The 18,621-nt window shown below is 31.5% G+C and overlaps 1 protein-coding gene across 1 annotated transcript in view; it reads left to right on the top strand.

The window, feature by feature from the left end:
• Nucleotides 1-731: 731 nt before the first annotated feature.
• Nucleotides 732-18,621, top strand: part of LOC111890281 (transcription factor MYB98-like) — a 31,502-nt gene continuing 13,612 nt past the window's right edge. Inside the window, exons 1-3 of the mRNA XM_052770074.1 lie at nucleotides 732-859; nucleotides 947-1,075; nucleotides 3,482-3,608. Of these exons, the coding sequence (XP_052626034.1) occupies nucleotides 3,549-3,608 (60 nt within the window). The 5' untranslated portion in view covers nucleotides 732-859; nucleotides 947-1,075; nucleotides 3,482-3,548. The remainder of the gene's footprint in view (nucleotides 860-946; nucleotides 1,076-3,481; nucleotides 3,609-18,621) is intronic.

Raw genomic sequence — 18,621 nt, 5'->3', positions numbered from 1 at the left:
TAAGGTTCAATGCTTAGCGTCTAGTTAGGATATTTTTCATACGAGTATGCCCTTATCTCGTAAGCTTGCCATCGTTGGAAGCCCCTTCCATTCGGCCCAAGCTTTCTTTCGATTACGTCTACTTCCTAAAAACCTTAGTTAGTCATTTAGTCAAAGCTGTACGTATGCCCCTTTCGAATCGTTCTATCATTCGAAGTAGGAGCAGGGGTAGCGGGCAGAGAATGGTATAGCGAGTTCACGTGCTTGCAGTTGGTTTACTACCATCCCCCTAACCTTTAGTCTCTGTGAAGTGTCTCTCAGGTATTGGGAGAACATCATGCCCCTTAGCTCGCTTGTATCGGATCAAGGGGGAGCTTACCGCCCTCGAAATTAAAACGGATGTTAACCTTGTCCCGCCCCCAATTTAAAAAAAAAAAATCCCCCAAACGGGACGAGGCCCCCACGAGACTTTTTGATATCCCTAGGCCCATTTCCATTATTTTTATTATCAAAATAAAAAATAACAAAATAGAAAAATAAAAATAAAATTAAAAAGGATATAATTGTTTTTTTATATTTAGTAGGGACCAAACGCATTATAAAAACAAACCATAAGGATGGACCGAATTAAAAAAAATTCTTAGGGACCAAACATACAGATTACCTTAAACCATAAGGACCATCCGTGTAATTTGACCTTTTTAAAAACAACTTTTTACTTTTTCTAAACAAAAACTAATCCATACACATTTAAAAAATAACTTTAAATAACTTTTGTAAATTGTTCAAACAATCATGATGTGCAGTGTGGGAACTTTTCAGTTCCCGATTTCCTGTCTTCGGTTCTTTAAACCCCATTGATATGCGACTTTTGTATCAGGTATTATTTCCTTTTGATAGTCTGATAATCATATTCTTATGCACTCCAGATGTTTGTGAAATTGCCTGATTTCTTTCAACTTTACAGGCAATCGATTTTACTTGCCCTTTCAATGCATCGGGGTTTTGCGTCAAAGATGTTCGGTGCTCAAATTGTATCGATCGAAGGGAGTTCGCATGCTTCCATTTCTGTATTGTGATGTAGTATATGCCTCAAGTAAGTGTGAATTGCGAAGTTGATTAAAACATCTCTTGTGTTGTTTATAAGTTTCCAATGCTTACTTCTACTTGAAGTGAGAATATTTCAAACTCATTGGATGTAAGATATCAAAGAGATTATCACAACTTGAATAGAATACTGAGATTCTTCAAGCTTGGATCGTTGGTTAGTTTTGTACATTTATCTCAACATTTAGAAAGAAAACTGATCATTGAGAATTGAAGAATCATAATAAGATCAAGAGATAATTGGTTGCTTGAAGATAGAAAATCTAATCTTGCTACTTGAAGAATCATAATTAAATGATGTGATAATCAGTTGCTTTAAGCAGTATGATATATTTATACTAACTCTCAGTAATGCTTTCTTAGGCTATTATTATCCAAATATGATTCTCTTAATTTGGAAAATCAAAATTCTTTTTACCCAAATACTTAGACATATTATTACCACTTCTTTTCATATAAAATCAGTTGAAGACATCCATCATGGAAAATGTTCAATCTTTTATGTGTAACATACTATAAGGAAATTCCTTACATATATGCATGCCGTATTTGTCCATTGTAAATGGGAAGCTAGACTGCATAAAATTGAGCTGAAGTTTTGGTATCATTTCACTATTAGTTAATTTTTGTAAATTAGTTATATTTTGCACTTCCTTCAATCATCTCGCTATGAAAATCTATGAAACAAGAGTAATCGCTTTAACCGACTTCTCAAAGAAAGACCATAATGCCCCTTAACAACAGGATTATTACAAAAAAGAGTCAACCCTTTAAGGTCTGACACGTCTTGTATAAGTAAACCTCAAAGGAAAAGGACCACTTTGTAAAGTTTCAGTTTCACCTTGTCCTCAAGGTGAGCATTATTAGGGAACATCGCATCCAAATTCTCCCAATGATGCTTCAAAAAATGATAAGTCTTTCCATTTGACAAGAATTTCAAGTTGAACTTGTAGTCATACCTCCCGATTTTGGTAGTCCTTCAATGAAATCCATAGATACTTCTTCTCACACCTTCAATGGTAATTGAATTGGTTGAAGTAACCAATTCAATTGTGCTACCATTTCATTTGAGTTGAAATTGTGTTTTGCTCCACAATCAGTGAGACTATGTTGTATGAATCATTAAGGCTATGCTTGGCGCGCCATAGCTAGCTTATATTTCAAGCTTTTTTATGTTGTCATGTTTGGCAAGCCAAAAAGTAGCTTATAAGCTAACTTTTTAAAAAGCTACTTAGACTAGCTTTTTAGGAGCTTTTTAAAATATTTCCAAAATATACCCCTTAATTAATTATAGATACACATTTTTTTTGAACGGCGGTTTGGTGCAGCGGGCAGTCACATCTGATAGGGTAGTATGCCATAACACCCAACGAACTTGGGTTCAATCCCTCCCTGAAGAGATAACAACAACATCATCAGCAACCCAATTTCCCATTAAGGGGCTTCACTGCTTTGGACACGAATAGAACTCGACACCATTCCCCCAGAAGGAAACCCTTTGGGAGGGGAAAACTGGAGTGTGCCTCCGCCCAGTTAAACTGGACCTCATTGGCATAAACACATTCTTTTAAATGCCCTTTTATGTCATTTTATATCTTTTAGCTAGTTTTTCAATTTGTTTTACCAAACGTCATTTTTTATCAGCTAACAACTAGTTTTTTAGCTAGTACACCAAACATAACCTAAGTAGGAGCGTGAGAGGATGATGGAAGTAGCAGTGGATATCTACGTTATATATGATTAAAGTTATCTACAACATAAGACGATAAAAAACTTTCTAATAATCTAATCAATTGCATTTATGACATCTAATTCTATCATAAAAGGAAGAAACGTTAATGCAATGATACATAACAATGCATAGTAACCGTTGGATTATATTTTCAATCAACGTCCACAAATCAATCAACTTGCTAACCCTCTCATTTTACCACCCTATAGCCTCCATCCTCATTTACCTTCCTCCTCTCTGTGCTTCTCATGTCTCCCAACACAAAATCTATCGAAAGTTTTCTTCCCAACTCGATTTTTTCAAGTAACAGTTTATCCGAGCCAAGAATGGCTAGTTACCCTTTTGTGGAATCCGAATCTAATCAAGGATTCTTGAAAGATTGGATCTCTTTATACGCCTCAACTCCTTTTGAGTTGAATGATAAAAGCATACGACTTTTGAACACTCCGTCAAGTGATTCTCTCAATGAGATTCACGAAAAAACATCGGGTAGGAAAAAAAACAATAATGTGGAAATTGATGGGAAAGTAAACATGGAGTTGTTGGGAAGAGGAAATGGTAGACGCCAATGGAGTTTTAGAGAAGACATGTATATTTCTTTTTTAGTTATGTTTTATTTTTATAATTTTTGTCATGCTCTTGAGATAAAATGTTTATTTTCAGGTTGTTGCTGCAGCTAGTGCATCTGTATGGAGCCAAGAATTGGACCCGCATTGCTGAAAAGTTCCCTATGAGAATTGGGAAGCAATGTAGAGAGAGATGGCAAAATTATTTGAGGCCAAATATCATGGTATCGATTTTGTGTTATTATTAACAAATTATAACATCAGTTATTTAATTTTTTCATTTTGTTTGTCATACGTTTTTGCTCCATGAATGATGAATCGTATAATCAAGAAAATAGCGTCTTTTGTTGATGTTATATAAAACTACATTATTTTACAAATACATTAGCCTGCAGCGTTAGTGTTTGGTATGGTGGACTCAGAGAAAAATGAAATTGTACGCGTTACAATGGAAATTGGAATAGAGTGGACTATTCCCACCATTTTGTTAATTTTCATTCTTTAGTAGGTTGGTGATTTTTGTTTTTTGGAAAAGGTTTAAAATAACCAACGAACTATTTTGTTTGTCCACTTTTAGTCATTCAACTTTATTTTTGTGAACTTTTAGGTAATATGAACTTTTCAAAATTGTCTAGTTTTAGGCACTCAACTTATTTTTGTCTACTTTTAGGTAATATGAATTTTTCAAAATCGTCTAGTTTTAGCCACTCAACTTATTTTTGTCCAGTTTTAGGTAATATGAAGTTTTCAAAATTGTCTAGTTTTAGCCACTCAACTTATTTTTGTCCACTTGTAGGTAATATGAAGTTTTCAAAATCGTCTAGTTTTAGGCACTCAACTTATTTTTGTCCACTTTTAGGTAATATGAACTTTTCAAAATCGTCTAGTTTTAGCCATTCAACTTATTTTTGTCCACTTTTAGGTAATATGAACTTTCAAAATCGTCTAGTTTTAGCCACTCAACTTATTTTTGTCCACTTTTAGGTAATATGAACTTTCAAAATCGTCTAGTTTTAGGCACTCAACTTATTTTTGTCCACTTTTAGGTAATATGAACTTTCAAAATCGTCTAGTTTTAGCTACTCAACTTATTTTTGTCCACTTGTAGGTAATATGAAGTTTTCAAAATTGTCTAGTTTTAGCCACTCAACTTATTTTTGTCCACTTTTAGGTAAGATGAACTTTCAAAATCGTCTAGTTTTAGCCACTCAACTTATTTTTGTCCACTTTTAGGTAATATGAACTTTTCAAAATCCTCTAGTTTCAGGCACTCAACTTATTTTTGTCCACTTTTAGGTAATATGAACTTTCAAAGTCGTCTAGTTTTAGCCACTCAACTTAATTTTGTCCACTTTTAGGTAATATGAACTTTCAAAATCATCTAGTTTTAGCCACTCAACTTATTTTTGTCCACTTTTAGGTAATATGAACTTTTCAAAATCGTCTAGTTTTAGCCACTCAACTTATTTTTGTCCACTTTTAGGTAATATGAACTTTCAAAATCGTCTAGTTTTAGCCACTCAACTTATTTTTGTCCACTTTTAGGTAATATGAAGTTTCAAAATTGTCTAGTTTTAGCCACTCAACTTATTTTTGTCCACTTTTAGGTAAGATGAACTTTCAAAATCGTCTAGTTTTAGCCACTCAACTTATTTTTGTCCACTTTTAGGTAATATGAACTTTTCAAAATCCTCTAGTTTCAGGCACTCAACTTATTTTTGTCCACTTTTAGGTAATATGAACTTTCAAAGTCGTCTAGTTTTAGCCACTCAACTTAATTTTGTCCACTTTTAGGTAATATGAACTTTCAAAATCGTCTAGTTGTAGGCACTCAACTTATTTTTGTCCAATTTTTAGGTAATATGAACTTTTCAAAATCGTCTAGTTGTAGGCACTCAACTTATTTTTGTCCACTTTTAGGTAATATGAACTTTCAAAATCGTCTAATTTTAGCCACTCAACTTATTTTTGTCCACTTTTAGGTAATATGAACTTTCAAAATCGTCTAGTTTTAGCTACTCAACTTATTTTTGTCCACTTTTAGGTAATATGAACTTTTCAAAATCGTCTAGTTTTAGCCACTCAACTTATTTTTGTCCACTTTTAGGTAATATGAACTTTCAAAATCGTCTAGTTTTAGCCACTCAACTTATTTTTGTCCACTTTTAGGTAATATGAACTTTTCAAAATCGTCTAGTTTTAGGCACTCAACTTATTTTTGTCCACTTTTAGGTAATATGAACTTTCAAAGTCGTCTAGTTTTAGCCACTCAACTTAATTTTGTCCACTTTTAGGTAATATGAACTTTCAAAATCGTCTAGTTTTAGGCACTCAACTTATTTTTGTCCACTTTTAGGTAATATGAACTTTCAAAATCGTCTAGTTGTAGGCACTCAACTTATTTTTGTCCACTTTTAGGTAATATGAACTTTCAAAATCGTCTAGTTTTAGGCACTCAACTTATTTTTGTCCACTTTTAGGTAATATGAACTTTCAAAATCGTCTAGTTTTAGCTACTCAACTTATTTTTGTCCACTTTTAGGTAATATGAACTTTTCAAAATCGTCTAATTTTAGCCACTCAACTTATTTTTGTCCACTTTTAGGTAATATGAACTTTCAAAATCGTCTAGTTTTAGCCACTCAACTTATTTTTGTCCACTTTTAGTAATATGAAGTTTTCAAAATTGTCTAGTTTTAGCCACTCAACTTATTTTTGTCCACTTTTAGGTAAGATGAACTTTCAAAATCGTCTAGTTTTAGCCACTCAACTTATTTTTGTCCACTTTTAGGTAATATGAACTTTTCAAAATCCTCTAGTTTCAGGCACTCAACTTATTTTTGTCCACTTTTAGGTAATATGAACTTTCAAAGTCGTCTAGTTTTAGCCACTCAACTTAATTTTGTCCACTTTTAGGTAATATGAACTTTCAAAATCATCTAGTTTGAGCCACTCAACTTATTTTTGTCCAATTTTTAGGTAATATGAACTTTTCAAAATCGTCTAGTTGTAGGCACTCAACTTATTTTTGTCCACTTTTAGGTAATATGAACTTTCAAAATCGTCTAGTTTTAGCCACTCAACTTATTTTTGTCCACTTTTAGGTAATATGAACTTTTCAAAATCCTCTAGTTTCAGGCACTCAACTTATTTTTGTCCACTTTTAGGTAATATGAACTTTCAAAGTCGTCTAGTTTTAGCCACTCAACTTAATTTTGTCCACTTTTAGGTAATATGAACTTTCAAAATCATCTAGTTTTAGCCACTCAACTTATTTTTGTCCAATTTTTAGGTAATATGAACTTTTCAAAATCGTCTAGTTGTAGGCACTCAACTTATTTTTGTCCACTTTTAGGTAATATGAACTTTTCAAAATCGTCTAGTTTTAGCCACTCAACTTATTTTTGTCCACTTTTAGGTAATATGAACTTTGAAAATCGTCTAGTTTTAGCCACTCAACTTATTTTTGTCCACTTTTAGGTAATATGAACTTTTCAAAATCGTCTAGTTTTAGGCACTCAACTTATTTTTGTCCACTTTTAGGTAATATGAACTTTCAAAATCGTCTAGTTTTAGCCACTCAACTTATCTTTGTCCACTTTTAGGTAATATGAACTTTCAAAATCGTCTAGTTTTAGGCATTCAACTTATTTTTGTCCACTTTTAGGTAATATGAACTTTTCAAAATCGTCTAGTTTTAGCCACTCAACTTATTTTTGTCCACTTTTAGGTAATATGAACTTTCAAAATCGTCTTGTTTTAGCCACTCAACTTATTTTTGTCCACTTTTAGGTAATATGAACTTTTCAAAATCGTCTAGTTTTAGGCACTCAACTTATTTTTGTCCACTTTTAGGTAATATGAACTTTCAAAGTCGTCTAGTTTTAGCCACTCAACTTAATTTTGTCCACTTTTAGGTAATATGAACTTTCAAAATCGTCTAGTTTTAGCCACTCAACTTAATTTTCTCCACTTTTAGGTAATATGAACTTTCAAAATCGTCTAGTTGTAGGCACTCAACTTATTTTTGTCCACTTTTAGGTAATATGAACTTTCAAAATCGTCTAGTTTTAGGCACTCAACTTATTTTTGTCCACTTTTAGGTAATATGAACTTTCAAAATCGTCTAGTTTTAGCCACTCAACTTATTTTTGTCCACTTTTAGGTAATATGAAGTTTCAAAATTGTCTAGTTTTAGCCACTCAACTTATTTTTGTCCACTTTTAGGTAAGATGAACTTTCAAAATTGTCTAGTTTTAGCCACTCAACTTATTTTTGTCCACTTTTAGGTAATATGAACTTTTCAAAATCCTCTAGTTTCAGGCACTCAACTTATTTTTGTCCACTTTTAGGTAATATGAACTTTCAAAGTCGTCTAGTTTTAGCCACTCAACTTAATTTTGTCCACTTTTAGGTAATATGAACTTTCAAAATCATCTAGTTTTAGCCACTCAACTTATTTTTGTCGACTTTTAGGTAATATGAACTTTCACAGTCGTTTAGTTTTAGCCACTCAACTTATTTTTGTCCACTTTTAGGTAATATGAACTTTCAAAATCGTCTAATTTTAGCCACTCAACTTATTTTTGTCCACTTTTAGGTAATATGAACTTTTCAAAATCCTCTAGTTTCAGGCACTCAACTTATTTTTGTCCACTTTTAGGTAATATGAACTTTCAAAGTCGTCTAGTTTTAGCCACTCAACTTAATTTTGTCCACTTTTAGGTAATATGAACTTTCAAAATCCTCTAGTTTTAGCCACTCAACTTATTTTTGTCCAATTTTTAGGTAATATGAACTTTTCAAAATCGTCTAGTTGTAGGCACTCAACTTATTTTTGTCCACTTTTAGGTAATATGAACTTTCAAAGTCGTCTAGTTTTAGCCACTCAACTTAATTTTGTCCACTTTTAGGTAATATGAACTTTCAAAATCGTCTAGTTTTAGCCACTCAACTTATTTTTGTCCACTTTTAGGTAATATGAACTTTTCAAAATCCTCTAGTTTCAGGCACTCAACTTATTTTTGTCCACTTTTAGGTAATATGAACTTTCAAAGTCGTCTAGTTTTAGCCACTCAACTTAATTTTGTCCACTTTTAGGTAATATGAACTTTCAAAATCATCTAGTTTTAGCCACTCAACTTATTTTTGTCCAATTTTTAGGTAATATGAACTTTTCAAAATCGTCTAGTTGTAGGCACTCAACTTATTTTTGTCCACTTTTAGGTAATATGAACTTTCAAAATCGTCTAATTTTAGCCACTCAACTTATTTTTGTCCACTTTTAGGTAATATGAACTTTCAAAATCGTCTAGTTTTAGCTACTCAACTTATTTTTGTCCACTTTTAGGTAATATGAACTTTTCAAAATCGTCTAGTTTTAGCCACTCAACTTATTTTTGTCCACTTTTAGGTAATATGAACTTTCAAAATCGTCTAGTTTTAGCCACTCAACTTATTTTTGTCCACTTTTAGGTAATATGAACTTTTCAAAATCGTCTAGTTTTAGGCACTCAACTTATTTTTGTCCACTTTTAGGTAATATGAACTTTCAAAGTCGTCTAGTTTTAGCCACTCAACTTAATTTTGTCCACTTTTAGGTAATATGAACTTTCAAAATCGTCTAGTTTTAGCCACTCAACTTAATTTTCTCCACTTTTAGGTAATATGAACTTTCAAAATCGTCTAGTTGTAGGCACTCAACTTATTTTTGTCCACTTTTAGGTAATATGAACTTTCAAAATCGTCTAGTTTTAGGCACTCAACTTATTTTTGTCCACTTTTAGGTAATATGAACTTTCAAAATCGTCTAGTTTTAGCTACTCAACTTATTTTTGTCCACTTTTAGGTAATATGAACTTTTCAAAATCGTCTAGTTTTAGCCACTCAACTTATTTTTGTCCACTTTTAGGTAATATGAACTTTCAAAATCGTCTAGTTTTAGCCACTCAACTTATTTTTGTCCACTTTTAGGTAATATGAAGTTTTCAAAATTGTCTAGTTTTAGCCACTCAACTTATTTTTGTCCACTTTTAGGTAAGATGAACTTTCAAAATCGTCTAGTTTTAGCCACTCAACTTATTTTTGTCCACTTTTAGGTAATATGAACTTTTCAAAATCCTCTAGTTTCAGGCACTCAACTTATTTTTGTCCACTTTTAGGTAATATGAACTTTCAAAGTCGTCTAGTTTTAGCCACTCAACTTAATTTTGTCCACTTTTAGGTAATATGAACTTTCAAAATCATCTAGTTTGAGCCACTCAACTTATTTTTGTCCAATTTTTAGGTAATATGAACTTTTCAAAATCGTCTAGTTGTAGGCACTCAACTTATTTTTGTCCACTTTTAGGTAATATGAACTTTCAAAATCGTCTAGTTTTAGCCACTCAACTTATTTTTGTCCACTTTTAGGTAATATGAACTTTTCAAAATCCTCTAGTTTCAGGCACTCAACTTATTTTTGTCCACTTTTAGGTAATATGAACTTTCAAAGTCGTCTAGTTTTAGCCACTCAACTTAATTTTGTCCACTTTTAGGTAATATGAACTTTCAAAATCATCTAGTTTTAGCCACTCAACTTATTTTTGTCCAATTTTTAGGTAATATGAACTTTTCAAAATCGTCTAGTTGTAGGCACTCAACTTATTTTTGTCCACTTTTAGGTAATATGAACTTTTCAAAATCGTCTAGTTTTAGCCACTCAACTTATTTTTGTCCACTTTTAGGTAATATGAACTTTCAAAATCGTCTAGTTTTAGCCACTCAACTTATTTTTGTCCACTTTTAGGTAATATGAACTTTTCAAAATCGTCTAGTTTTAGGCACTCAACTTATTTTTGTCCACTTTTAGGTAATATGAACTTTCAAAATCGTCTAGTTTTAGCCACTCAACTTATCTTTGTCCACTTTTAGGTAATATGAACTTTCAAAATCGTCTAGTTTTAGGCATTCAACTTATTTTTGTCCACTTTTAGGTAATATGAACTTTTCAAAATCGTCTAGTTTTAGCCACTCAACTTATTTTTGTCCACTTTTAGGTAATATGAACTTTCAAAATCGTCTAGTTTTAGCCACTCAACTTATTTTTGTCCACTTTTAGGTAATATGAACTTTTCAAAATCGTCTAGTTTTAGGCACTCAACTTATTTTTGTCCACTTTTAGGTAATATGAACTTTCAAAGTCGTCTAGTTTTAGCCACTCAACTTAATTTTGTCCACTTTTAGGTAATATGAACTTTCAAAATCGTCTAGTTTTAGCCACTCAACTTAATTTTCTCCACTTTTAGGTAATATGAACTTTCAAAATCGTCTAGTTGTAGGCACTCAACTTATTTTTGTCCACTTTTAGGTAATATGAACTTTCAAAATCGTCTAGTTTTAGGCACTCAACTTATTTTTGTCCACTTTTAGGTAATATGAACTTTCAAAATCGTCTAGTTTTAGCCACTCAACTTATTTTTGTCCACTTTTAGGTAATATGAAGTTTCAAAATTGTCTAGTTTTAGCCACTCAACTTATTTTTGTCCACTTTTAGGTAAGATGAACTTTCAAAATCGTCTAGTTTTAGCCACTCAACTTATTTTTGTCCACTTTTAGGTAATATGAACTTTTCAAAATCCTCTAGTTTCAGGCACTCAACTTATTTTTGTCCACTTTTAGGTAATATGAACTTTCAAAGTCGTCTAGTTTTAGCCACTCAACTTAATTTTGTCCACTTTTAGGTAATATGAACTTTCAAAATCATCTAGTTTTAGCCACTCAACTTATTTTTGTCCAATTTTTAGGTAATATGAACTTTTCAAAATCGTCTAGTTGTAGGCACTCAACTTATTTTTGTCCACTTTTAGGTAATATGAACTTTCAAAATCGTCTAATTTTAGCCACTCAACTTATTTTTGTCCACTTTTAGGTAATATGAACTTTCAAAATCGTCTAGTTTTAGCTACTCAACTTATTTTTGTCCACTTTTAGGTAATATGAACTTTTCAAAGTCGTCTAGTTTTAGCCACTCAACTTATTTTTGTCCACTTTTAGGTAATATGAACTTTCAAAATCGTCTAGTTTTAGCCACTCAACTTATTTTTGTCCACTTTTAGGTAATATGAACTTTTCAAAATCGTCTAGTTTTAGGCACTCAACTTATTTTTGTCCACTTTTAGGTAATATGAACTTTCAAAGTCGTCTAGTTTTAGCCACTCAACTTAATTTTGTCCACTTTTAGGTAATATGAACTTTCAAAATCGTCTAGTTTTAGCCACTCAACTTAATTTTCTCCACTTTTAGGTAATATGAACTTTCAAAATCGTCTAGTTGTAGGCACTCAACTTATTTTTGTCCACTTTTAGGTAATATGAACTTTCAAAATCGTCTAGTTTTAGGCACTCAACTTATTTTTGTCCACTTTTAGGTAATATGAACTTTCAAAATCGTCTAGTTTTAGCTACTCAACTTATTTTTGTCCACTTTTAGGTAATATGAACTTTTCAAAATCGTCTAGTTTTAGCCACTCAACTTATTTTTGTCCACTTTTAGGTAATATGAACTTTCAAAATCGTCTAGTTTTAGCCACTCAACTTATTTTTGTCCACTTTTAGGTAAAATGAAGTTTCAAAATTGTCTAGTTTTAGCCACTCAACTTATTTTTGTCCACTTTTAGGTAAGATGAACTTTCAAAATCGTCTAGTTTTAGCCACTCAACTTATTTTTGTCCACTTTTAGGTAATATGAACTTTTCAAAATCCTCTAGTTTCAGGCACTCAACTTATTTTTGTCCACTTTTAGGTAATATGAACTTTCAAAGTCGTCTAGTTTTAGCCACTCAACTTAATTTTGTCCACTTTTAGGTAATATGAACTTTCAAAATCCTCTAGTTTTAGCCACTCAACTTATTTTTGTCCAATTTTTAGGTAATATGAACTTTTCAAAATCGTCTAGTTGTAGGCACTCAACTTATTTTTGTCCACTTTTAGGTAATATGAACTTTCAAAATCGTCTAATTTTAGCCACTCAACTTATTTTTGTCCACTTTTAGGTAATATGAACTTTCAAAATCGTCTAGTTTTAGCTACTCAACTTATTTTTGTCCACTTTTAGGTAATATGAACTTTTCAAAATCGTCTAGTTTTAGCCACTCAACTTATTTTTGTCCACTTTTAGGTAATATGAACTTTCAAAATCGTCTAGTTTTAGCCACTCAACTTATTTTTGTCCACTTTTAGGTAATATGAACTTTTCAAAATCGTCTAGTTTTAGGCACTCAACTTATTTTTGTCCACTTTTAGGTAATATGAACTTTCAAAGTCGTCTAGTTTTAGCCACTCAACTTAATTTTGTCCACTTTTAGGTAATATGAACTTTCAAAATCGTCTAGTTTTAGGCACTCAACTTATTTTTGTCCACTTTTAGGTAATATGAACTTTCAAAATCGTCTAGTTGTAGGCACTCAACTTATTTTTGTCCACTTTTAGGTAATATGAACTTTCAAAATCGTCTAGTTTTAGGCACTCAACTTATTTTTGTCCACTTTTAGGTAATATGAACTTTCAAAATCGTCTAGTTTTAGCTACTCAACTTATTTTTGTCCACTTTTAGGTAATATGAACTTTTCAAAATCGTCTAATTTTAGCCACTCAACTTATTTTTGTCCACTTTTAGGTAATATGAACTTTCAAAATCGTCTAGTTTTAGCCACTCAACTTATTTTTGTCCACTTTTAGGTAATATGAAGTTTTCAAAATTGTCTAGTTTTAGCCACTCAACTTATTTTTGTCCACTTTTAGGTAAGATGAACTTTCAAAATCGTCTAGTTTTAGCCACTCAACTTATTTTTGTCCACTTTTAGGTAATATGAACTTTTCAAAATCCTCTAGTTTCAGGCACTCAACTTATTTTTGTCCACTTTTAGGTAATATGAACTTTCAAAGTCGTCTAGTTTTAGCCACTCAACTTAATTTTGTCCACTTTTAGGTAATATGAACTTTCAAAATCATCTAGTTTGAGCCACTCAACTTATTTTTGTCCAATTTTTAGGTAATATGAACTTTTCAAAATCGTCTAGTTGTAGGCACTCAACTTATTTTTGTCCACTTTTAGGTAATATGAACTTTCAAAATCGTCTAGTTTTAGCCACTCAACTTATTTTTGTCCACTTTTAGGTAATATGAACTTTTCAAAATCCTCTAGTTTCAGGCACTCAACTTATTTTTGTCCACTTTTAGGTAATATGAACTTTCAAAGTCGTCTAGTTTTAGCCACTCAACTTAATTTTGTCCACTTTTAGGTAATATGAACTTTCAAAATCATCTAGTTTTAGCCACTCAACTTATTTTTGTCCAATTTTTAGGTAATATGAACTTTTAAAAATCGTCTAGTTGTAGGCACTCAACTTATTTTTGTCCACTTTTAGGTAATATGAACTTTTCAAAATCGTCTAGTTTTAGCCACTCAACTTATTTTTGTCCACTTTTAGGTAATATGAACTTTCAAAATCGTCTAGTTTTAGCCACTCAACTTATTTTTGTCCACTTTTAGGTAATATGAACTTTTCAAAATCGTCTAGTTTTAGGCACTCAACTTATTTTTGTCCACTTTTAGGTAATATGAACTTTCAAAATCGTCTAGTTTTAGCCACTCAACTTATCTTTGTCCACTTTTAGGTAATATGAACTTTCAAAATCGTCTAGTTTTAGGCATTCAACTTATTTTTGTCCACTTTTAGGTAATATGAACTTTTCAAAATCGTCTAGTTTTAGCCACTCAACTTATTTTTGTCCACTTTTAGGTAATATGAACTTTCAAAATCGTCTAGTTTTAGTCACTTAACTTATTTTTGTCCACTTTTAGGTAATATGAACTTTCAAAATCGTCTAGTTTTAGCCACTCACCTTATTTTTGTCCACTTTTTGGTAATATAAACTTTTCAAAATCGTCTAGTTTTTGGCACTCAACTTATTTTTGTCCACTTTTAGGTAATATGAACTTTCAAAATCGTCTAGTTTTAGGCACTCAACTTATTTTTGTCCACTTTTAGGTAATATGAACTTTCAAAATCGTCTAGTTTTAGCTACTCAACTTATTTTTGTCCACTTTTAGGTAATATGAACTTTTCAAAATCGTCTAGTTTTAGCCACTCAACTTAATTTTGTCCACTTTTAGGTAATATGAACTTTCAAAATCGTCTAGTTTTAGCCACTCAACTTATTTTTGTCCACTTTTAGGTAATATGAAGTTTCAAAATTGTCTAGTTTTAGCCACTCAACTTATTTTTGTCCACTTTTAGGTAAGATGAACTTTCAAAATCGTCTAGTTTTAGCCACTCAACTTATTTTTGTCCACTTTTAGGTAATATGAACTTTTCAAAATCCTCTAGTTTCAGGCACTCAACTTATTTTTGTCCACTTTTAGGTAATATGAACTTTCAAAGTCGTCTAGTTTTAGCCACTCAACTTAATTTTGTCCACTTTTAGGTAATATGAACTTTCAAAATCATCTAGTTTTAGCCACTCAACTTATTTTTGTCCACTTTTAGGTAATATGAACTTTTCAAAATCGTCTAATTTTAGCCACTCAACTTATTTTTGTCCACTTTTAGGTAATATGAACTTTCAAAATCGTCTAATTTTAGCCACTCAACTTATTTTTGTCCACTTTTAGGTAATATGAACTTTTCAAAATCCTCTAGTTTCAGGCACTCAACTTATTTTTGTCCACTTTTAGGTAATATGAACTTTCAAAGTCGTCTAGTTTTAGCCACTCAACTTAATTTTGTCCACTTTTAGGTAATATGAACTTTCAAAATCCTCTAGTTTTAGCCACTCAACTTATTTTTGTCCAATTTTTAGGTAATATGAACTTTTCAAAATCGTCTAGTTGTAGGCACTCAACTTATTTTTGTCCACTTTTAGGTAATATGAACTTTCAAAGTCGTCTAGTTTTAGCCACTCAACTTAATTTTGTCCACTTTTAGGTAATATGAACTTTCAAAATCGTCTAGTTTTAGCCACTCAACTTATTTTTGTCCACTTTTAGGTAATATGAACTTTTCAAAATCCTCTAGTTTCAGGCACTCAACTTATTTTTGTCCACTTTTAGGTAATATGAACTTTCAAAGTCGTCTAGTTTTAGCCACTCAACTTAATTTTGTCCACTTTTAGGTAATATGAACTTTCAAAATCATCTAGTTTTAGCCACTCAACTTATTTTTGTCCAATTTTTAGGTAATATGAACTTTTCAAAATCGTCTAGTTGTAGGCACTCAACTTATTTTTGTCCACTTTTAGGTAATATGAACTTTCAAAATCGTCTAATTTTAGCCACTCAACTTATTTTTGTCCACTTTTAGGTAATATGAACTTTCAAAATCGTCTAGTTTTAGCTACTCAACTTATTTTTGTCCACTTTTAGGTAATATGAACTTTTCAAAATCGTCTAGTTTTAGCCACTCAACTTATTTTTGTCCACTTTTAGGTAATATGAACTTTCAAAATCGTCTAGTTTTAGCCACTCAACTTATTTTTGTCCACTTTTAGGTAATATGAACTTTTCAAAATCGTCTAGTTTTAGGCACTCAACTTATTTTTGTCCACTTTTAGGTAATATGAACTTTCAAAGTCGTCTAGTTTTAGCCACTCAACTTAATTTTGTCCACTTTTAGGTAATATGAACTTTCAAAATCGTCTAGTTTTAGCCACTCAACTTAATTTTGTCCACTTTTAGGTAATATGAACTTTCAAAATCGTCTAGTTGTAGGCACTCAACTTATTTTTGTCCACTTTTAGGTAATATGAACTTTCAAAATCGTCTAGTTTTAGGCACTCAACTTATTTTTGTCCACTTTTAGGTAATATGAACTTTCAAAATCGTCTAGTTTTAGCTACTCAACTTATTTTTGTCCACTTTTAGGTAATATGAACTTTTCAAAATCGTCTAGTTTTACCCACTCAACTTATTTTTGTCCACTTTTAGGTAATATGAACTTTCAAAATCGTCTAGTTTTAGCCACTCAACTTATTTTTGTCCACTTTTAGGTAATATGAAGTTTCAAAATTGTCTAGTTTTAGCCACTCAACTTATTTTTGTCCACTTTTAGGTAAGATGAACTTTCAAAATCGTCTAGTTTTAGCCACTCAACTTATTTTTGTCCACTTTTAGGTAATATGAACTTTTCAAAATCGTCTAGTTTTAGGCACTCAACTTATTTTTGTCCACTTTTAGGTAATATGAACTTTCAAAGTCGTCTAGTTTTAGCCACTCAACTTAATTTTGTCCACTTTTAGGTAATATGAACTTTCAAAATCGTCTAGTTTTAGGCACTCAACTTATTTTTGTCCACTTTTAGGTAATATGAACTTTCAAAATCGTCTAGTTGTAGGCACTCAACTTATTTTTGTCCACTTTTAGGTAATATGAACTTTCAAAATCGTCTAATTTTAGCCACTCAACTTATTTTTGTCCACTTTTAGGTAATATGAACTTTCAAAATCGTCTAGTTTTAGCTACTCAACTTATTTTTGTCCACTTTTAGGTAATATGAACTTTTCAAAATCGTCTAGTTTTAGCCACTCAACTTATTTTTGTCCACTTTTAGGTAATATGAACTTTCAAAATCGTCTAGTTTTAGCCACTCAACTTATTTTTGTCCACTTTTAGGTAATATGAACTTTCAAAATCGTCTAGTTTTAGGCACTCAACTTATTTTTGTCCACTTTTAGGTAATATGAACTTTCAAAATCGTCTAGTTTTAGCTACTCAACTTATTTTTGTCCACTTTTAGGTAATATGAACTTTTCAAAATCGTCTAATTTTAGCCACTCAACTTATTTTTGTCCACTTTTAGGTAATATGAACTTTCAAAATCGTCTAGTTTTAGCCACTCAACTTATTTTTGTCCACTTTTAGGTAATATGAAGTTTTCAAAATTGTCTAGTTTTAGCCACTCAACTTATTTTTGTCCACTTTTAGGTAAGATGAACTTTCAAAATCGTCTAGTTTTAGCCACTCAACTTATTTTTGTCCACTTTTAGGTAATATGAACTTTTCAAAATCCTCTAGTTTCAGGCACTCAACTTATTTTTGTCCACTTTTAGGTAATATGAACTTTCAAAGTCGTCTAGTTTTAGCCACTCAACTTAATTTTGTCCACTTTTAGGTAATATGAACTTTCAAAATCATCTAGTTTGAGCCACTCAACTTATTTTTGTCCAATTTTTAGGTAATATGAACTTTTCAAAATCGTCTAGTTGTAGGCACTCAACTTATTTTTGTCCACTTTTAGGTAATATGAACTTTCAAAATCGTCTAATTTTAGCCACTCAACTTATTTTTGTCCACTTTTAGGTAATATGAACTTTTCAAAATCCTCTAGTTTCAGGCACTCAACTTATTTTTGTCCACTTTTAGGTAATATGAACTTTCAAAGTCGTCTAGTTTTAGCCACTCAACTTAATTTTGTCCACTTTTAGGTAATATGAACTTTCAAAATCATCTAGTTTTAGCCACTCAACTTATTTTTGTCCACTTTTAGGTAATATGAACTTTCAAAGTCGTCTAGTTTTAGCCACTCAACTTATTTTTGTCCACTTTTAGGTAATATGAACTTTCAAAATCGTCTAATTTTAGCCACTCAACTTATTTTTGTCCACTTTTAGGTAATATGAACTTTTCAAAATCCTCTAGTTTCAGGCACTCAACTTATTTTTGTCCACTTTTAGGTAATATGAACTTTCAAAGTCGTCTAGTTTTAGCCACTCAACTTAATTTTGTCCACTTTTAGGTAATATGAACTTTCAAAATCCTCTAGTTTTAGCCACTCAACTTATTTTTGTCCACTTTTAGGTAATATGAACTTTCAAAATCGTCTAGTTTTAGCCACTCAACTTATTTTTGTCCACTTTTAGGTAATATGAAGTTTCAAAATTGTCTAGTTTTAGCCACTCAACTTATTTTTGTCCACTTTTAGGTAAGATGAACTTTCAAAATCGTCTAGTTTTAGCCACTCAACTTATTTTTGTCCACTTTTAGGTAATATGAACTTTTCAAAATCGTCTAGTTTTAGGCACTCAACTTATTTTTGTCCACTTTTAGGTAATATGAACTTTCAAAGTCGTCTAGTTTTAGCCACTCAACTTAATTTTGTCCACTTTTAGGTAATATGAACTTTCAAAATCGTCTAGTTTTAGGCACTCAACTTATTTTTGTCCACTTTTAGGTAATATGAACTTTCAAAATCGTCTAGTTGTA

Source organism: Lactuca sativa, chromosome 3, assembly GCF_002870075.4.
Source record: "Lactuca sativa cultivar Salinas chromosome 3, Lsat_Salinas_v11, whole genome shotgun sequence".
In the NCBI taxonomy this organism is placed as follows: domain Eukaryota; kingdom Viridiplantae; phylum Streptophyta; class Magnoliopsida; order Asterales; family Asteraceae; genus Lactuca; species Lactuca sativa.
The sequence above is the reverse complement of the archived record's forward strand: the minus strand, read 5'-3'. Positions and strand labels throughout refer to the sequence as shown.